The sequence below is a fragment of the Prionailurus bengalensis genome, chromosome E2 (assembly GCF_016509475.1).
Source record: "Prionailurus bengalensis isolate Pbe53 chromosome E2, Fcat_Pben_1.1_paternal_pri, whole genome shotgun sequence".
Lineage (NCBI taxonomy): Eukaryota > Metazoa > Chordata > Mammalia > Carnivora > Felidae > Prionailurus > Prionailurus bengalensis.
In genome coordinates, this window is record NC_057352.1 from 28,393,764 (window position 1) to 28,410,769 (window position 17,006).

A 17,006-nucleotide genomic window follows, 5' to 3' on the forward strand; every position below is an offset into this window, starting at 1 on the left:
ACCAATTAAATCCTGGCTTTTAAAAAAGGCCACGAAAGGGGTGCCTGGCTGGCTCAGTCAATGGAGTGTACAACTCTTAATCTCAGGGTTATAGGTTTCAGCCCCACATTGGGTAAAATAAAATCTTAAAAAAAAAAAAAAAGTCATAAAAGCTTCTGGGGGACAAATGAGAAAATTCAAATCAGGAAACCAGATATTAGATATTATAGAATTATTATTAATTTTTAAGGTGTGAAACTTTATCATAATTATATAGGAGAACATTCCCAGTTTTAGAGATGCATGCTACAGGCTTAAGTATTTAAAGGTAGGGTGTCATGAACTCTGCAACTTACTTTCATGGTTGAGAAAAAAAATTTATTTACACAGACATATGCACAACTTAAGAAATGGCAGAATGTTAACAATTCTTGATACAGAGTATATGGGTGTTCATTGTACTCATCATTCAAATTTTCTATACATTTAAATGTTTCAAAAAAAAAACTGGAACATAATAAAGTTAAAGGAGTATAAATGCAATGTGGTACCCAAAATAGTTCCTGAAACAGAAAAATGACATTAGCTGAAAAACTGCTAAAACAAAAGTCTATAATACAGTTAACATTATTGTACTAATGCAAATTTCCCAGTAAAGGTACCATGGTTATATAAGATGCTAACATTAGGGGAAGCTGGATAAAGGGAACTCACTGTACTATCTTCGGGAATTTTCTGTAAATCTAAAATTATTCCAAAATAACAAGTCCTTAAAAAGTGGCAACCAGTATGTAAAAGCTAGAAGTTTTTATTATATTTTAATATGTATATAATCAAACAACTTTGAGATCCAGTATCTGTAACAATGATCTTCCACAAACCTCCAGTTTGGAACAAAGAACCTCCAAACATGAAACACGTTGCCAGGGACCGTGTACTAGACAGAAGGGAAACACGTTCGCACCCACTGCCTGGACACCAGGATCAGACAGGGACCCGGTCCTCCAAGGAGGGCGAAGCTGCCATCTGGGCCGCAGCCACCTTGTTTTCCTAGCCCCAGGGAGCTTTCCTTAGTTCAGCAAAGACGTGGATTGAGCTGCCTGCCTGAGCAGCACTGACTGGAGATCTATAAAGAGGAGGGACATGACAGCATCAGTATGTGTCCCTCTTCCTGGTCTGCAGAGCCCCCAGGTGACTGATGGCTTCCAGCCACACCCACCTCTGCAGGAAGAGTCTAACCTAGCTGCAGCCCCAGCAGACAGACATATGTGTAATTCTTGGGGCGTCTTAAAAGCTGTTCATTAGGGGCACCTGGGTGGCTCAGTCAGTTAAGCATCCAACTTCTGCTCAGGTTATGACCTCCCAATTCGTGAGTTTAAGCCCCGTGTCAGGCTCTGTGCTGACAGCTCAGAGCCTGCAGCCTACTTCCTATTCTGTCTCCCTCTCTCTGCCCTTCCCCCACCTTAAAAAATAAATAAACATTAAAAAAAAAAAGCTGTTCATTCATATTATCTCATTTAATCCTGGCACCTGGTGCTAGCCCTCATCTTACAAAGGGCTAGAGGACACCTAGTCCCATCCCCACCTGTGCTGTTATAAACACTTCACTCAAAGGTCTGTCTCGATCAGCAGGAGACCTGGGTGCCTCTCCCTTTCAGGTACCCTAATACCTGACTTCCGCCAAGGCTGCCCCACATTGACCACAGCCACTCTTTCCTCAAAATCTCTGCAGCCCTTACACTGTGACTAGAAGGCTGTGGTTGAAATCCAAGCAAAAGTCTACGACCTTTTGGATTGTGTGGTGAGTGAGAACACGGAGTGTGGAGCTTCATGGCTGGTGTGCAGTCGCCACTCCATCACGTACCACTATGTGACCTCATCCAGGCTAATCACCCTCTGAGCCTTGGGTGACTCATGTAGAAAACAGATAATCTCACTATTAGCCCACAAGGTTACTTGAAGACTAAATGAAATTACCTCAACGCCTGGGACACAACAGGAATTCAATACATGGTAACTATTACGGTTATACCGTGCAATGGCATGCTTCCTGTTTTCCTTTTTGTTTTTTTAAAAACTTTTTCTCCAGGGCACCTGGGTGGCTCAGTCGGTTAAAGCGGCTGACTTCAGCTCAGGTCATAATTTCATGGTTCATGAGTTCAAGCCCCCGCATCCGGCTCTCTGCTGTCAGCGTGCAGCCTGCTTTGGATTCTCTGTCCCCCACCCCCCACCTGCTCTCAAATAAATAAGCATTAAAAAATATATACGTTAAAAAAATGTTTTCTCTAACTATTAGTCCTGGAATTTGGGGATGAGCCGGCCTTCAGAAGCCAAAGAGGGCCATCTTAGGGGTAAGGAAAATTCTCAAAATTTCCCTAAATGTGGTCTGTCAGATGAGGAACTTCAGAATTAGACAGATTGTCTGGGTTCCCAGAAGGGTGGGAATCACTGACCTACGTCTATTCCATGTCTTGCCACCATTTTATAAAGATCTATCCTTTATACCACAACCACACCAATGTATATCTTGCAGAGCCACGTTTGACTAAAACACAGAGGACTGAAACTTATTTTTTTTTAAGTATACTCTACCCCCAACGTGGGGCTCAAACTCACAACCCTGAGTTCAAGAGTCCCATGCTCTATCAACTGAAACAGCCAGGTGACCCAGGGATTAAAACTTTAAAATGGCAGGGGCGCTGGGTGGCTCAGTCGGTTGAGAGTCCACCTTCGGCTCAGGTCACGATCTCATGGTTCGTGAGTTGGAGCCCTGAACTGGGATCTGTGCTGACAGCTGAGAGCCTGGAGCCTGCTTTAGATTCTGTGTCTCCCTCTCTCTCTGCCCTTCCCCTGCTTCTGCTCTCTCTCTCTCTCTCTCTCTCTCTCTCTCTTAAAAACAAATGTGAAAAAAATTTTTTAAATGGCAGTACGTTTCAAGAAAAATGTTTCTTGCAGCGCGCCTGAGTGGCTCAGTTGGTTAAGCATCTGACTCTTGATCTTGGCTCAGGTCATGATATCAGTCTGTGAGTTCGAGCCCAGTGTCAGGCTCTGCAGTGGCAGCAGGGAGCCTTCTTGGGATTCTGTCTCTCCTTGTCTCTGCCCCTCCCCTGCTCATGCTGTCTCTCTCTCAAAATAAATAAATAAACTTAAAAAAAAGGGGGGGGCAGGGAAGAAAAATGTCTCTTGTATAAAGAACAAAGAGGGACAAAGGCTTGTTTTCCTAAGACCTGGGGCTTCAGCACCAAATCTCAGGAGAGAACTCAAACATAACAGTGAACTAAGAGGAACTCTGGGCAGTGCCTTTACTTAGGCTTGGTAAGCCTGAATGACTAGAAATGAAGTCAGCAAAATGCCTCCTTGGCTGCCTTCCACCTAAGCCAGAGTGCATCTCAGCTCTTACCACCACCTTTGGGCCTTAGTGGGGTTGGGGGAAACTTGAGGGCCTCTGGCCTCATGTCTCCCAGCCATACAGGAGGGAAGGCAGCATCAGAGAAGAGCTGGCCAGGCCTGCACTGAGAAGGAAGACAGAGAAAAAGCCGTTCTTCCCGTGCAGCCTCTGGGCTGGGTATCAATCAGTCAGTACCTTAAATATGACTGGTCAGGTTCCTGTCCTTCTGCCAGGCAGCAGAGAGGCTGTGCGTCTCCTTGAGCCAAGCAGAAACAAAGCGCACACCTCTCAACAATGTCAGGGATACTCAGGCACACAATTACACGACACTCAACCTCATTAGAAGATACTCCCTTTGCCAGCTTCTTGTAATCCTTCTGAATAGTCATAGTCAAGGACAGTTTCTAGTAGTGCTGGTGTCCCATTAACACCTCTCTGACCCTTAGTAATCTCCTTTCTTAATGTTTATTTATTTTTGACAGAGAGAGAGAGAGAGGTGGAACATGAGGGGGGGAGGGGCAGAGAGAGACAGAGACACAGAATCAGAAACAGGCTCCAGGCTCTGAGCCGTCAGCACAGAGCCCGACGCGGGGCTCGAACTCACAGACCACGAGACCATGACCTGAGCCAGAGTCGGACGCTCAACCGACTGAGCCACCCAGGCGCCCCAAGTAATCTCCTTTCTTAACCACAGAGCAAGTCTTAAGCTCAGAGACTGAGACAGGCATTAGTTTCTACCAGGAATTTAGTGACACTCTTTTGCCTCTTGACATGTCCAATAGCCTAGAACTACTCTGACCATTACAGTAGCCACTAGCCGCATGTGACTACTATGTAATTATACATGACTACAGTCATTTAAATTAATTAAAATCAAACAAAATTAAAAATTCAGTTCCTCAGTCTTACCAGCCACACTTCAATAGCCACATGTGGCCACACGGCTGTAGAACATTTCCTCTGTCGCAGAAAGTTCCCACCGGACAGCATGACCCCAGAATGCCACTCACAGCTCACCTGCCTACTCACCTGGCGGTGGTGCTAGAAGGCCTGGCTTCTCCCCAAGTAGTGGGCGCTTCGCATGCTTGGGATGGGGGCATCGCAAAGGAACAGGTCTCCTGGAGGGGGCTGCTGGAAGCAGGGGAGGGACAAACAGACCTTTGGGGTTGACCAATCCTGCAGAGCACAGACACCAAAATATAAACAGGAAGATACAGGGTGAACCTGGTTCCAGCTGCTCTTCCCACAGGGACTTTTCCTTAATCATTAGAAAGGGCCGGAGGACGGAGCACCTGCCACACACACAAACCTCAGCTCCTCCGAGCTCTACCAAGTCCTCTCTGGGACCAGACTGTGCCTCAGTGGTTGTGCAGGAGTCAGCAAACTAGTGTCTGGGGGCCAAATCCAGCCTGCTGTATGTTTTGGTACAAACTGCGAACTGAGATAGTTTTCTCATTTTTAAACGGTTATATAAGTATGTACATAATATCCTTGATTTTTGCTTCTTGGCCTGCACTAAATATAACCTATAACACTAAAAATAACCTATTTCTATCTGGCCCTTTAAGATGTTTGCAACCCGGGGGCGCCTGGGTGGCTCAGTCGGTTAAGCGTCCGACTTCAGCTCAGGTCGTGATCTCACAGTCCATGAGTTCAAGTCCCACATCGGGCTCTGTGCTGACAGCTCAGAGCCTGGAGCCTGCTTTGGATTCTGTGTCTCCCTCTCTCTCTGCCCCTCCCCTGCTCATGCTCTGTCTCTCTCTGTCTCAAAAAGAAATAAAAACATTTAAAAAAAAATAAAGAAAGAAGTTTGCAAACCCGTAGTCTAGTCCACGCGTGTCTTGACATCCTGGTCCTCTACCCTCACCTTTTCACAAGTGGGTTTAGTTTCAAATGTTCTGTCTTGACACTTGGAATATATTTTCTCAAACATCCGAAGCAGTGAGGTTCACAGGTCATAAAGGCAGATCTATAACGTACCTGAAGCACTCTGTTCCTGAGGATCGAACATCCATCCGCCTAGAACACTGGCCCGGACACAGTCACAGGGATCTAACATATGGTCTAGCACCCTGTCTCTTCTCTCTTGGGCAGTTGGTCTGCCTTGCCCAGTCCTCACCCTGTCAAACAGGGCTTTTTTTTCCACAGTTCACACCAAACCATTTCTGAGGGTCTGAAAGAATTTTGTTTTGAAACTTTTGGCAAGGATGAGAAGCAACTCAGAGCAAAAGATCTCCTCCTAAGCCCTTCCTTCTCTTCTTAATTCACTCACTTCTCACAGGAGCCAGGTGGTAAGAATGCCCAGAGGTGGACCAGGGGCTGGCCGAGGCACAGGGAGGCATGGTGAGAGTGGCAGAAGGAAAGAAGGAACACACACAGGACAGCAAGAAAGCCCAGGCTGTGTCAGGAATGAAGAACACCTGAAACTATACTCTCAATCATCCTGAAGGTTGCCAGGTCAGAAAGGGAGGGGTGCACAGAAATATTCGTCCCTAGGGGCTGTGGATCTTCAACAGAGACTGACTTTGCCAATAACAGATGTACATGAGTACCACCACCAAAGCAAGAGGGCACATTCCCTCTATTCTGAGCCACAATAATACTCAAGGTGGAATAATACTATGCTTGTAAGAAAAATCTGGGGCTAAAATAATCCCTGCTCACATAAAAGTCAAAAGCAATATTTGACTCATGCCCAAATGCATCCCAGGTCCAAGTTTTATTCGAGGCCCAAGAGAAAAGCCACCGTTCCACAGACTTCTCTGCCAACTTTGTCTTTAACATGGCAGACTTTCATCCATTCCTTCCCTGCTGCCACTGCTAACACACAAGGAGAACACGAGAGAAGACAAAAGCATCCAAACATGAGGAACAGAGAAGGAAGTGACTAATTAGAGGTAGCTGCATCCCAGGTGCCTGCAGAGGAGTTAAAACTCTTTATCTTCAAGAAACAGGAAAGGCTCAGACACTCGGGGCCCCAGGAACCAGGGCCAGACACTGGGCTTGACTGGAAGTCTGTACCCCAAGTGGCTAGTCCCACACCCCGTGTCCTCCCAGAGGAAGAGATGCACGTCTGATGAACGTGCTTGAGCAGCAGGATCCAGTTCGGCCAGAAGTTAGTCAACTGTGGGGCTTTTCGGTTATGGAAGCCAGTCAGGTCTCCTTGTTTGAAGCTAACTGAGTTAGGTCCCTGTCACTTACAATGGAAAAAGTCCACAGTAATACAACCTCATTTTAGGCAGATGTCAGATACTATTTAGCACCAAGGGCTCAGAAAAGCCTCGAAAACACTATGGAATTCAGAGTGCTTCTTAAGAGAACTGCGTGTAAGCCATTCTAAATGTGGCCACCAACCCTGACAAGAGAGCTCCCTGTGTTAAAACTTGAACTTCGGCAACTCATTCAAGAGGAATTGCATCCACTGAAGCCCCAGGTGTCTCCCCCAGGCCTCTGAAATCTTAACACTCAGACTATGACAACAAACATGGCAATGGCTCTAAGCTGTCCTGCTCTCTCAGGGCGATGCCTGGAAAGGCAGCAGAGGGGCGCCTGGGTGGCGCAGTCGGTTAAGCGTCCAACTTCAGCCAGGTCACGATCTCGCGGTCCGTGAGTTCGAGCCCCGCGTCAGGCTCTGGGCTGATGGCTCGGAGCCTGGAGCCTGTTTCTGATTCTGTGTCTCCCTCTCTCTCTGCCCCTCCCCCATTCATGCTCTGTCTCTCTCTGTCCCAAAAATAAATAAACGTTGAAAAAAAAAAATTAAAAAAATAATAATAAAAAAAAAAATAAAAAAAGAAAGGCAGCAGAGCTACTGCTATCTCTTATTCCTAGAGGGACGCACTGACCTGGTAGTGAAAGGAGGGCCCCTCCTGGTCTGTCCCCTAACAACGGGGGCCTGGCAGGAAAGGGGGGATGAGGGCCTGAGAAGGATCCCTTTCCAGGGGTTGGAAGAAGTGGAGGCGGCTTGCCCACCACTGGGGTATTCCTGCCTTGAAATGAGGGATGATCACTGCCAGCCAAAGACTTGGGCGTCTCAAAGCCTGGAAAAATGAAGAAAACAAGTGGTCACCAGAAGTCTGCTACAGAGGCCAGCAAGCTACACAAAGAACACTCCGGGAATTTAAGGAAGACCTTCGCTTGCCCTGATTGAGAGGTTTCTACGATCAAAGAGAAGCACGATGTTAACTAGACTCACTGTGGTCATTAGACAATATATACAAATAACCAAATCACTATGTGTACACCTGAAAGTAACAGAACATTAATATGCTTCTGTCAATCAATTAATCAATTACATAGGCACCCAGGGGAAAAAAAAAACCTATTGTGTTATAAGTTTATGAGCCCCACCCCCACCCCGGAGAAAGTACAATAAAAAATGTACAAAGGTAAAATACATTGTGAATTTTATAAGATGAAGGATTTCTTTAAAGTTTTAACATGGTCCTAGAACCTCAGCTGTGTTTTCCCACAGGGGACACGTGGTTATTATCTTCTTCTCATACTTAACTCAAAACAAGTGAACTGGGGGCACCTGGTTGGCTCAATTGGTTGGGTGTCCGACTTTGGCTTAAGTCATGATTTCACAGTTTGTCAGTTTGAGCCCCACGTCGGGCTCTGTGCCGACAGTTCAGAGTGTGGAGCCTGCTTATGTGTCTCTCTCTCTCCCTGCCCCTCCCTCACTCATACTCTGTCTCTCTCTCAAAAATAAATAAACATTAAAAAAAATTTAAAAACAACAACAACTAAAAAGTCTCCATTTTAAGGAGTTTGGCTCATAACTGAAATGCACTTTACAATCTTCAAGATTAGGAACTGCTTCTTCGTGTTTACCATACACTTAATAATAACCTACAAATGTCTCAGTTAACAAGCTGAAACTTCAAATCACAAAAGTAAACCAACAGAGAAGAGAAATTATTTCCCACATGTCCACCTATATAGAGAAGTCATCCTATTTATATATTAAAAATCTGATGCAAAAGGTAATTTAGGGGGCGCCTGGGTGGCTCAGTCGGTTAAACGGCCGACTTCGGCTCAGGTCATGATCTCACAGTCTGTGAGTTCGAGCCCCGCGTCGGGCTCTGTGCTGACAGCTCAGAGCCTGGAGCCTGTTTCAGATTCTGTGTCTCCCTCTCTCTGACCCTCCCCCGTTCATGCTCTGTCTCTCTCTGTCTCAAAAGTAAATAAACATTAAAAAAAAAAAAAAAAAAGGTAACTTAGCTTGAGAAAAAGCATGTTAGCCTATAAAAGTTAAACATTAACATAGTGTAATTCCTATGCGGAACATGTTCATATCAGACACCTTTATATTACAGAGGTATATTCTCTCAATTAAATTAAAAACTTCCTAGTTTTTTTCACATAGCAATTTGCAGAAAAGGATTTTCTGGGGTTTAAAATGGGGAAGGGGGAGAGACAGTGCCAAATACCGTTCAGTTGCCCTTTCCTGGTCTTCAGGTAGTCAATGAGCAGGTTCAACTCATTCCCACGCAAATGCTTTCCCTCAGTCAACAGGAAGACAAGGTGCTGAATGCCCAAAGGGACAGAGTAGCTGGGAAGGTGCTCCCGAGCCAAGAAGTCGTCCAGGAGATCTCCAGCCTGCAGAGCAATTCCAGCATGTTCCTGCTGCTCCCGTTTAGAGAAATATCTCCTGTATTCTTTAGCTACCAGCACCAGGGCATCTTCCAGAGGCATATGACGATGTACTGAGGACAAGAAAGAGCCGGCTTTACACCAAACGGCCGCCCTGATTTCGTTTAAAATCAGAAAATAACGTTAATCCAACTACATGTCGTCTAAACTGTGTCAGCTTTCAGTACGATGTGGTTGCCTATTGATCCGACGGTCTGGGACCCTCGGCAGCAGGTGCCCGGTCAGATTTCAAAATCAAACATTACATTCTATTTCAAAATTATAACATGTGTCGCTTGGTTTACCATTTCCACACAAACCCTCTTTTCACAACTGGACAGCTTCATGCTACGCTGATGAGAGAGAGAGAGAGACAGACAGAAGGAAAGAGAGAGCAAACAGGTGCCATGTGTATCAATGGGAATTCATAACGCTAAGCAAATCTAGCCTAAAAAAAAGACAGGATGTAACTTCAACCACTGCTGGCTACTAGGAAGGTTTAAGGGCAAAAAAATCCTAGAAGTGAAGGTGTCTGATTTGGTTTCAGTGATCAGGGTGGATGACTTGAGAGGAGTGTGATCCACAGAAGAAACAAGTAGAAGCAGAGAACAGAGCCTTTAGAGAGGAGAGCAAGTGTGAAATGGGGCTGCTGGTTTTCACTGCAAACCTTTTAGTGCTTATCTTTTAACTCTGTGTATGTAACACTTTGATAAAAGGCAGATGGACAGACAGACACAGACAGACCTGCAGTGCAGGGCTTCTAGGCTCTGCCACTGTAGCCTGGGGAGAAACCCACCATCGTCTATGTGGTTCTGCAGTCTGGCTCAGGCCCATGGGATCTTAAATCATGTTAAAAGCCTTTCCAGGTCAGGTCACATATATATCACATATAAAATAAGTTCTAGATACCAGGAATGGCTTTTAATGGCTACAGTCAATGCATAGGTGTTTTCTGATCTCTCCTAGGTTTACCTATGGAGAATATGACTTCTTCAAAGTTTAATTTTAGATGGAAGGCCCCACCCTGTCTTGCCACGTATCACCAACTTCTGAAAAATTTAGGGCCCAAGGGGCACTACAGAGCTACAATGGAGATTATGGTATTTGGCTAAATCCTAAGCAGTGTTTATGAAGGTTACATTTAGGACGAGATATGAATACATATTTGCCTTCACGTGCTAAAGTTTCATTGTCTGTCTTAAATGTTTGTCTCGGCACAGGAGCAGCTCCACGGGCTTCTGAATAACGGCTACACGTGACGTATAAAACAAACTGTCAGCTCTAAAGCAATGTGAAAGAGAGGCCAGCAAAGACTAATTTTGCTAAAACAGATGTAGCTTATAAGAGAAAACAGTGTTCTTTTTACATATCATCTGAGTTCAATAATTAAATCCATGGATAGGAAATGAAATATGAACCTATTAATACTATTGTGGACATGAAAAAGAAACCCTTCTCTGAATGTGTAGCATGGTAAAAATAGATCACATGCTTTTTAAGTAGTGCTGGCTTTGGAAAAGTGTTTTCGTATCCGACCAATGATTCAACCTACTTACTTCAGTGAGGATTTCCTAAACCATCTTGCATGAACATAACACATGTGATTAGTCCTCTACACAACCTATTCAGATCAAGCCGTTCCCCACTCCCACCCCTCGGAGATGGGGATTCGTAATTTTCCGAACCTAAGTGTGGTTTAGTCTTATTATTTGTTTAACATAAATTAGACATTTTCTATGTTTAAAAAAAACCATAGTGGGAACAGTATTCTGCAAGAGCTGGCTAGGTGGGTGTGGGTTGCAACACAGCGTAAAAGTAAATGGAATGGTCAGAAAAAAAGACGTCCTAGCAGCCTCAAAACTATGGGAAGCCGAGTGTTCCTCACTGTTGTTTTTCCAGACTCAACATTACAGCTGGATTTTAGGACACCAATCTGACACCGACTTCTCTGAAGGCTCCAAAGTCACAGGCAGGATATAAATCCAGCTCCCATACTCCAGTAGGTCTCTGCCGAGGAGAAAGGTCTCCTGACTTAGCAGTGAAAACCATACGCTGCTATGGAGACACAGCTGGGATGGGAGAAGCCTGCCCGGCTGCTGCTCACCTGGGCACAGGAAGGAAGCAGGGTTGACAGTGCCTAGCACACATGAGGAACTCAGTAAGTGAGTGTGGACTGCACAGAATGGTGCCAAGAGCTTCTAGAAAGACGAGGACTAGAGCACCTAGGCTCGTCTGGATCTGACTCCAGAGAAGCTGCCAAGGGGCCCTTCACAAGGCAGATGCCTCTCTGGGAGCAGCAGCTCTGACCAGGAGGGCAAGGTGAGGGTGGTCTAGGATGTGTGCATCTGCCTAAGTCTATGTGTTTTAGGGACGAAAAGAGAGTTCATTTTTGTGCACTCTCATGAGCCTAAGAATAAAGAAATGTTTGAGATATCACAGGAAAGGCAGAATCAGCAGAAAAGTAGTCTAAGAGAATGCACAGGACGATAAACATAACATCTTTTAGACTTACCATTGAGCATAGAAAAGATGGTGGTGAGATTTGGTCAAAAAGAACTGACTTGTGGGGGTGCCTGGGTGGCTCAGTAGGTTAAACGTCTGATTCTTAATTTCAGCTTAGGTCATGATCTCACGGTTCATGGGCTCGAGCCCCATTGCTTTGGGATTCCCCCTCTCCCTCCGTCCCTCACCTGCTCGCGCGCTCTCTCTCTCAAAATAAATAAACATTAAAAAAAGAGAGAGAGAGAATTGACTTTTTACACAATACTTTGCACAATATATCCTGACAAGTAAGGAGCAATGAGGATGATTTAAGTTTCAATCACCTCTGATACACAGGAGAGTATTTTCTGATACTTCAAGTCACTTTTTCCTCAACTAGATCCAGTTTAGTTACTGACAAATGTGAACCTTCAAAGTGTACCAGCATACAAAGAAAAACTATTATATTTTTAAAGCAGGATCTATTTTAAGTGATAGTTCTAGATTAAGCTTAACTTACTTTTGATAGACTCATCAAGTATAATTACGGTGCAAGAGGAAAGTTCTACATTAGACTGTTCGACAAGAATGCAAAACGGGGACCCATCATCTTTAACTTCCTGGAGTGCTCGCGTAAGACTCGATTCCGAGGAGAGGTGAATCATTTCCACCATAAGGCCATGATCCTGCAACTGATGACCTATGCCTGTTGCGTAGTCCCTTAAAAACAAACAAAACGTCACACACACAAGAAACAGGTAGGTTATTTTCAATCAAACAAAAGGGAAAAAAAAAATACGTCACCAAGCAGGTGTTCCATAGATATTTTGATGACAAATTTAAGTAAGTGAAGTGTAAGATACTATATTTTTACTGAACTTGGATAAGTGAAGTGAAAGATGCTGTAGTTTTTCAAAAATCATGCATGCTGTACAACTTGTTTTCATTCTTAGACACACTGAAAACAACCAATAGTACATTATCTGTCTGATGGGATCAGTTAAGAGAACTGGAGGCAACTCTACCCAAAGGAAACTTTCCTTTCCGAAAATGTGGTGTCCTCAGATGGTTGACTATGTACAGAATTTTATAAAGAAAGTTAAGTATGTCAAAGTCGTGTTTTTGTATGACATGATACACTGCATACACACCACAAATGTGGTCAGCATTTTTCAAAATGGAATCGTTCCAGAGTTATTTGATGAAGTCATTTCAATTTAAAGTACATGAAAGAAAATTTAGGATTTATTGTAAAGAAGAGGTTAGACTATTATCTTCAGAAAAATAACAGAATGCTCATTTACAATTAGTTCCTGGGACAGACCAGTATTTCTTAAGATCACTGCCACTGAGACAACTCCTTGCTGAAGAGTAAACAGATGAGGGGTGCCTGGCTGGCTCAGATGGTGGAACATGTGACACTTGATCATGAGGTTTGAGCCCCACATTGGGGGTAGAGTTTACTTAAATAAATAAGCAAATAAACAAACAAACAAATAAATGCATGTAAACAAACAAACAAATAAATGCATGGCAAAGAAAAAGAGAAAGAATAAATGGATAATGCTGGAGTTAACCATCTCAGTTAATATCAACCATCCATCACCAACCTGGGATCAAACCCCAGAGTCATCTCATCTCCCATTTTCTCAGCCTCAGTCTTCAAGTCATAAAGAATCTACCCCAGACCTCTCCTTCAGGTTTATGCTTCCCTTGTGCCCAATACTTGCTCAGAAACCTGAATAGAGGGGTGCCTGGGCGGCTCAGTCGGTTGAGCACCTGACTCTTAATTTCTGCTCAGGTCATGATCTCACAGGAGTGAGACTGAGCCCTGCGTCAGACCCCTGGTTGAGTGGGGAGCATGCTTGGGATTCTCTCTCTCTCCCTCTGCCCCTCCCCGCAGCTCGTGCGCTTGGTCGAGTGCTCTCTCTCTCTAAAAAAATCAAAATTAATAAAAATTTAAAGACTAAAAAAAAAAAGAGAAAGAAACCTGAATGAAAACTTAGAAACCACAAATGACACTAAGCCCTGAAACCAAGGACCCTGCAATGGTAGTATACTCCTCCTCTTACGTATCCTCTGCTTAGAGCAGGAACAACTCTTAACATACCCCATCTTCCACTTGTTATTTAAGCACATGTTTTATCTTATTAGGCTGCATGAGGTAGAAAAGAGGAATTGCCACTTAATTATCTGTATGTTCCTCACTGTGCTTTAGCACAGAGTTTTACATAGAACAGGTACACATTAAATGCATGTTCTGTGAATTAAAAATTAAAATGAGGGGCTCCCGGGTGGCTCAGTCAGTTAAGTGTCTGACTCTTGATTTCAGCTCAGGTCATGTCATGGTTCATGAGTTCAAGCCCCACATCGTGCTCTGCGCTGATAGTGTGGAGCCTGCTTGGGCTTCTCGCTCTCCCTCTCCCTCTTCCTCTCTCCCTCTGCCTCTCTCACTACCCCTCCCCTCCTCACACTGTCTCTGTCTTTCTGAAAATAAATAAACTTTAAAAAATTAAAAAACAATTAAAATGATGGCAGGAAAAAATGCTTTCCAGGCGATTTAGGAGAGTATAAATGATTGCAGAAAGTAAATTCAAGAGGAAAACAAGAAAAATAAGACATGGTTCATATTTACAGAGTGAGAGCCTATGAGTTAAAACTATCACAATAATAACTCATGCTGGAGGGTATCATTTGAAAATTAATTACTGTTTTGGAGTATAAAAGAATGAATTTAGGCAACCAATATATCACTGCAAATCTTTCCAACATCAGAGTGACAACAGAGCAGGCAGCGTGGCCTAGTTCTCGGACTCCCTGGCAGATGCAGCCTGCGTGCGGCAGAGGAGTCCCTAAGCTGCACCCACTGAGGGTCCTAATCCATGGCTAGCTGCCAGAACTGCAGAATGCCGGGCGGAGGAGCGGTTTCTGAATACCACCCCAGATGGAGGGGGAGAAGAAAAGCAATCTCGAGGACTCCTCTCCACCACACAGTGCCGCACTCCAATCAACACCCAGCAGGCCTGGCTCTGAAGACGGGAGAGCAGCAAGGGCATCCGGGTTCGGGAGTCGAACGGCGCCGGAGCCCACAATTCTGAAAACGGTACAAGGCGCTACAGGTCAGACGTGACGCTTGCTACAAGTTCCGAGAAAACTGATTTAGTCAAAGATTAACGCAGTTTCCCTGGCTGATCCAAACTATTGTACCACAGTTGCTAAATGTTGAGGAAAAACCAAGCTACTGTGCATGCTGAGCTCTTACTGCCTCTTGTTCAAAACTGGTTTGAATTACCAGATGATCAGCTTAATCCAGGGCATGTCTGGTTGTCTTTCAATTATTAAAGGGAAACCCTATAATTTTCTAATGTAAAAGGAACTGGCCTCTCCCACCCTCCCCATGCTATGACTGACCTCACTTCTTCCAGGATGCTGTCCCTCAAGATCCAACCCAAATACCCTCCAAACGAGATGAAGCTGTAAGTTTGCTTTCACAAACTTCACCAGTAAAGATGCTATATCTACAAATAAGTTAGATTTCTGTAAAGCAGATATCACAGAATAAGCAAGAATTCTGAGTCATTTTAAGATTGCCAATTTTCTCATAAAGAAAACCAATGCTGCCTTATGCTGAGTTATGTTTTGTGCATGCCTGGTCTCCTGGTCAGGAATGATTAGTTATCATGTCTGGGGTGTGCAGTTTCACTCACTCAGTACCTAGCCTGGAGTTAAGTGTGTATGCTTCCAACCAATCATTTGTCTACATGCTCCTTGCCAAGCACTACGAAACCCTACATAATCCCGAGACACAATTATCATCACACACTAAGTCCCCTGTCTGCCTTCAAGTGCCAGCCAATGGTGCACAAGGTCAGGGCACTACACGGACCCAAAGGACAAGCTGGAGACAGCCAAGAGAGCAGGTGACCAGGCCACAACTGCGCTTAAGTGAGCTGCCTGAGTTACAGGTATTAGGTGGCCTACACAAGTAACAAGTGTTAGTTGGCCTGCATGAGTTTCAGGTGGAGAAGAAGGATAAGGCATCCCACATTGAAGGAAAAACAGCAAGGATGCAGGCTGAAAGGAATTCAACAAGCAGCTAAGAAATGAGGAACCCTTGTCTGAAATTTCAGTGAGGCCAATTTGTGGCATCCTACACTAGACTGTCTGTGCCCCAAGGCAAACGTTTGTCTGTTATGTTCATTAAAGTATCCCCAGAGCCTAGAATAGCGCCTGGCACACGGAACCCAGCCCTGAAAATAGCCTTGGTTTTTTTTTGTTTTTTTTTTCCTGATTATAAAATTGATAGATAATCATTATAGAAAAGTCAAGCAATACAGAAAACTGAGTAAGACAGTCATTGTCAGAAACCTCCCCATCCAGATGCCTCTGTCACCAGTTTGGTAAACCCAGCAGCACATTCTTGTAATTCATAGAGCAGTGTTCTAGCGACATTTTGAAAGTCTTTCAACTCTCAGTGACTTATGTATTGTAAGGCTGCCTACTTAATAATTCCATTTGTACACATTCTCATTCGACAGGATAAAAAGAAATAAATATACACCTCTGTTCGTTGTTGATAGAAACAATAACGCAATCTGAAGGCCTCTCTTGATCACGGGCTTTCTGAACCACTTGATAAAAGTGCTGGAAAAGCTCTTCTTTCCATGTGTTCCTGCCGCTGGCATCCCCTAAAAAATATTGACATATTCATGTTTTCGCAAGGGCAAAGGCAATCACTGAAGGTTCTCAGGGTTTTTTACAAAAGTGGAAGTGAATGGCAACCCCTCTAGAAGGAACAGATGAGGAAAAGAGAAGTAGCTTCTCAGCAAGACTCTTACCTAACTGAGTGGACTGGTATCGCTCATGGTTCTCTTCATTCCTTTTTGAATAATCAGCCACATTCTGCCGTAATTCTTTAATGCTATTGGATGAATGAAAATAGAATAGTTTGTGCAAACGTAGTTTCCCTCTATGAGTGGGTCCCCAAAAGCCAAAAAAATAAATACCAGGCCACCTAGCACAATCCATATGCACCAAAATAAAGGCTGTGTCTACACAGAGGTAAAAAGTCACTCAATAATCTGTGCTCATTTTAGAACACTGTGAGTTTCTGGGATTTTTCTGCTCCCTCCCATTCACTTCCTCTTGCCTGTTATGATGAAAAGTACTATATGGAGCCACTGATCTTTGTCAAGTCAGACCTATACAGAAAAGAGACAGACTCAGACTTCAAGGTGTTTATTTTAAAGGAGAAGAGATCATTTTACCAGATGTGTGTATCCTTTGAGGTGCTTATCTCTGAAGGTCTTCATTGGATATGGGTAAAAAAATGAGTCAACAAGATCTGCTCACTTTACTCCTAAACAGTCTACGGCTCCTGTGAGCAAGCTATTTTCCCATGCTAAAGGCATGCAAAATAGTGCACAGATGCTGGGTAATCTATTAGCCATCTAAAGTAGTCCCCTTTGCTGTGATTTAACAGAAGAAAGGGGGAATTCGGTGCACTCTACACCCTAAATCAGGCATT

At 44.1% G+C, this 17,006-nt stretch overlaps 1 protein-coding gene across 1 annotated transcript in view; it reads right to left on the reverse strand.

Annotated features, from left to right (window-relative positions):
* Positions 1 to 335: 335 nt before the first annotated feature.
* Positions 336 to 17,006, reverse strand: part of LOC122494179 (nuclear receptor coactivator 5-like) — a 47,678-nt gene continuing 31,007 nt past the window's right edge. The window contains exons 4-10 of the mRNA XM_043599156.1: positions 16,318 to 16,400; positions 16,041 to 16,167; positions 12,000 to 12,199; positions 8,797 to 9,072; positions 7,210 to 7,404; positions 4,397 to 4,543; positions 336 to 1,105 (exon numbers count right to left, since the gene is read on the reverse strand). Coding sequence (XP_043455091.1) covers positions 1,050 to 1,105; positions 4,397 to 4,543; positions 7,210 to 7,404; positions 8,797 to 9,072; positions 12,000 to 12,199; positions 16,041 to 16,167; positions 16,318 to 16,400 — 1,084 coding nt within the window. The 3' untranslated portion in view covers positions 336 to 1,049. The remainder of the gene's footprint in view (positions 1,106 to 4,396; positions 4,544 to 7,209; positions 7,405 to 8,796; positions 9,073 to 11,999; positions 12,200 to 16,040; positions 16,168 to 16,317; positions 16,401 to 17,006) is intronic.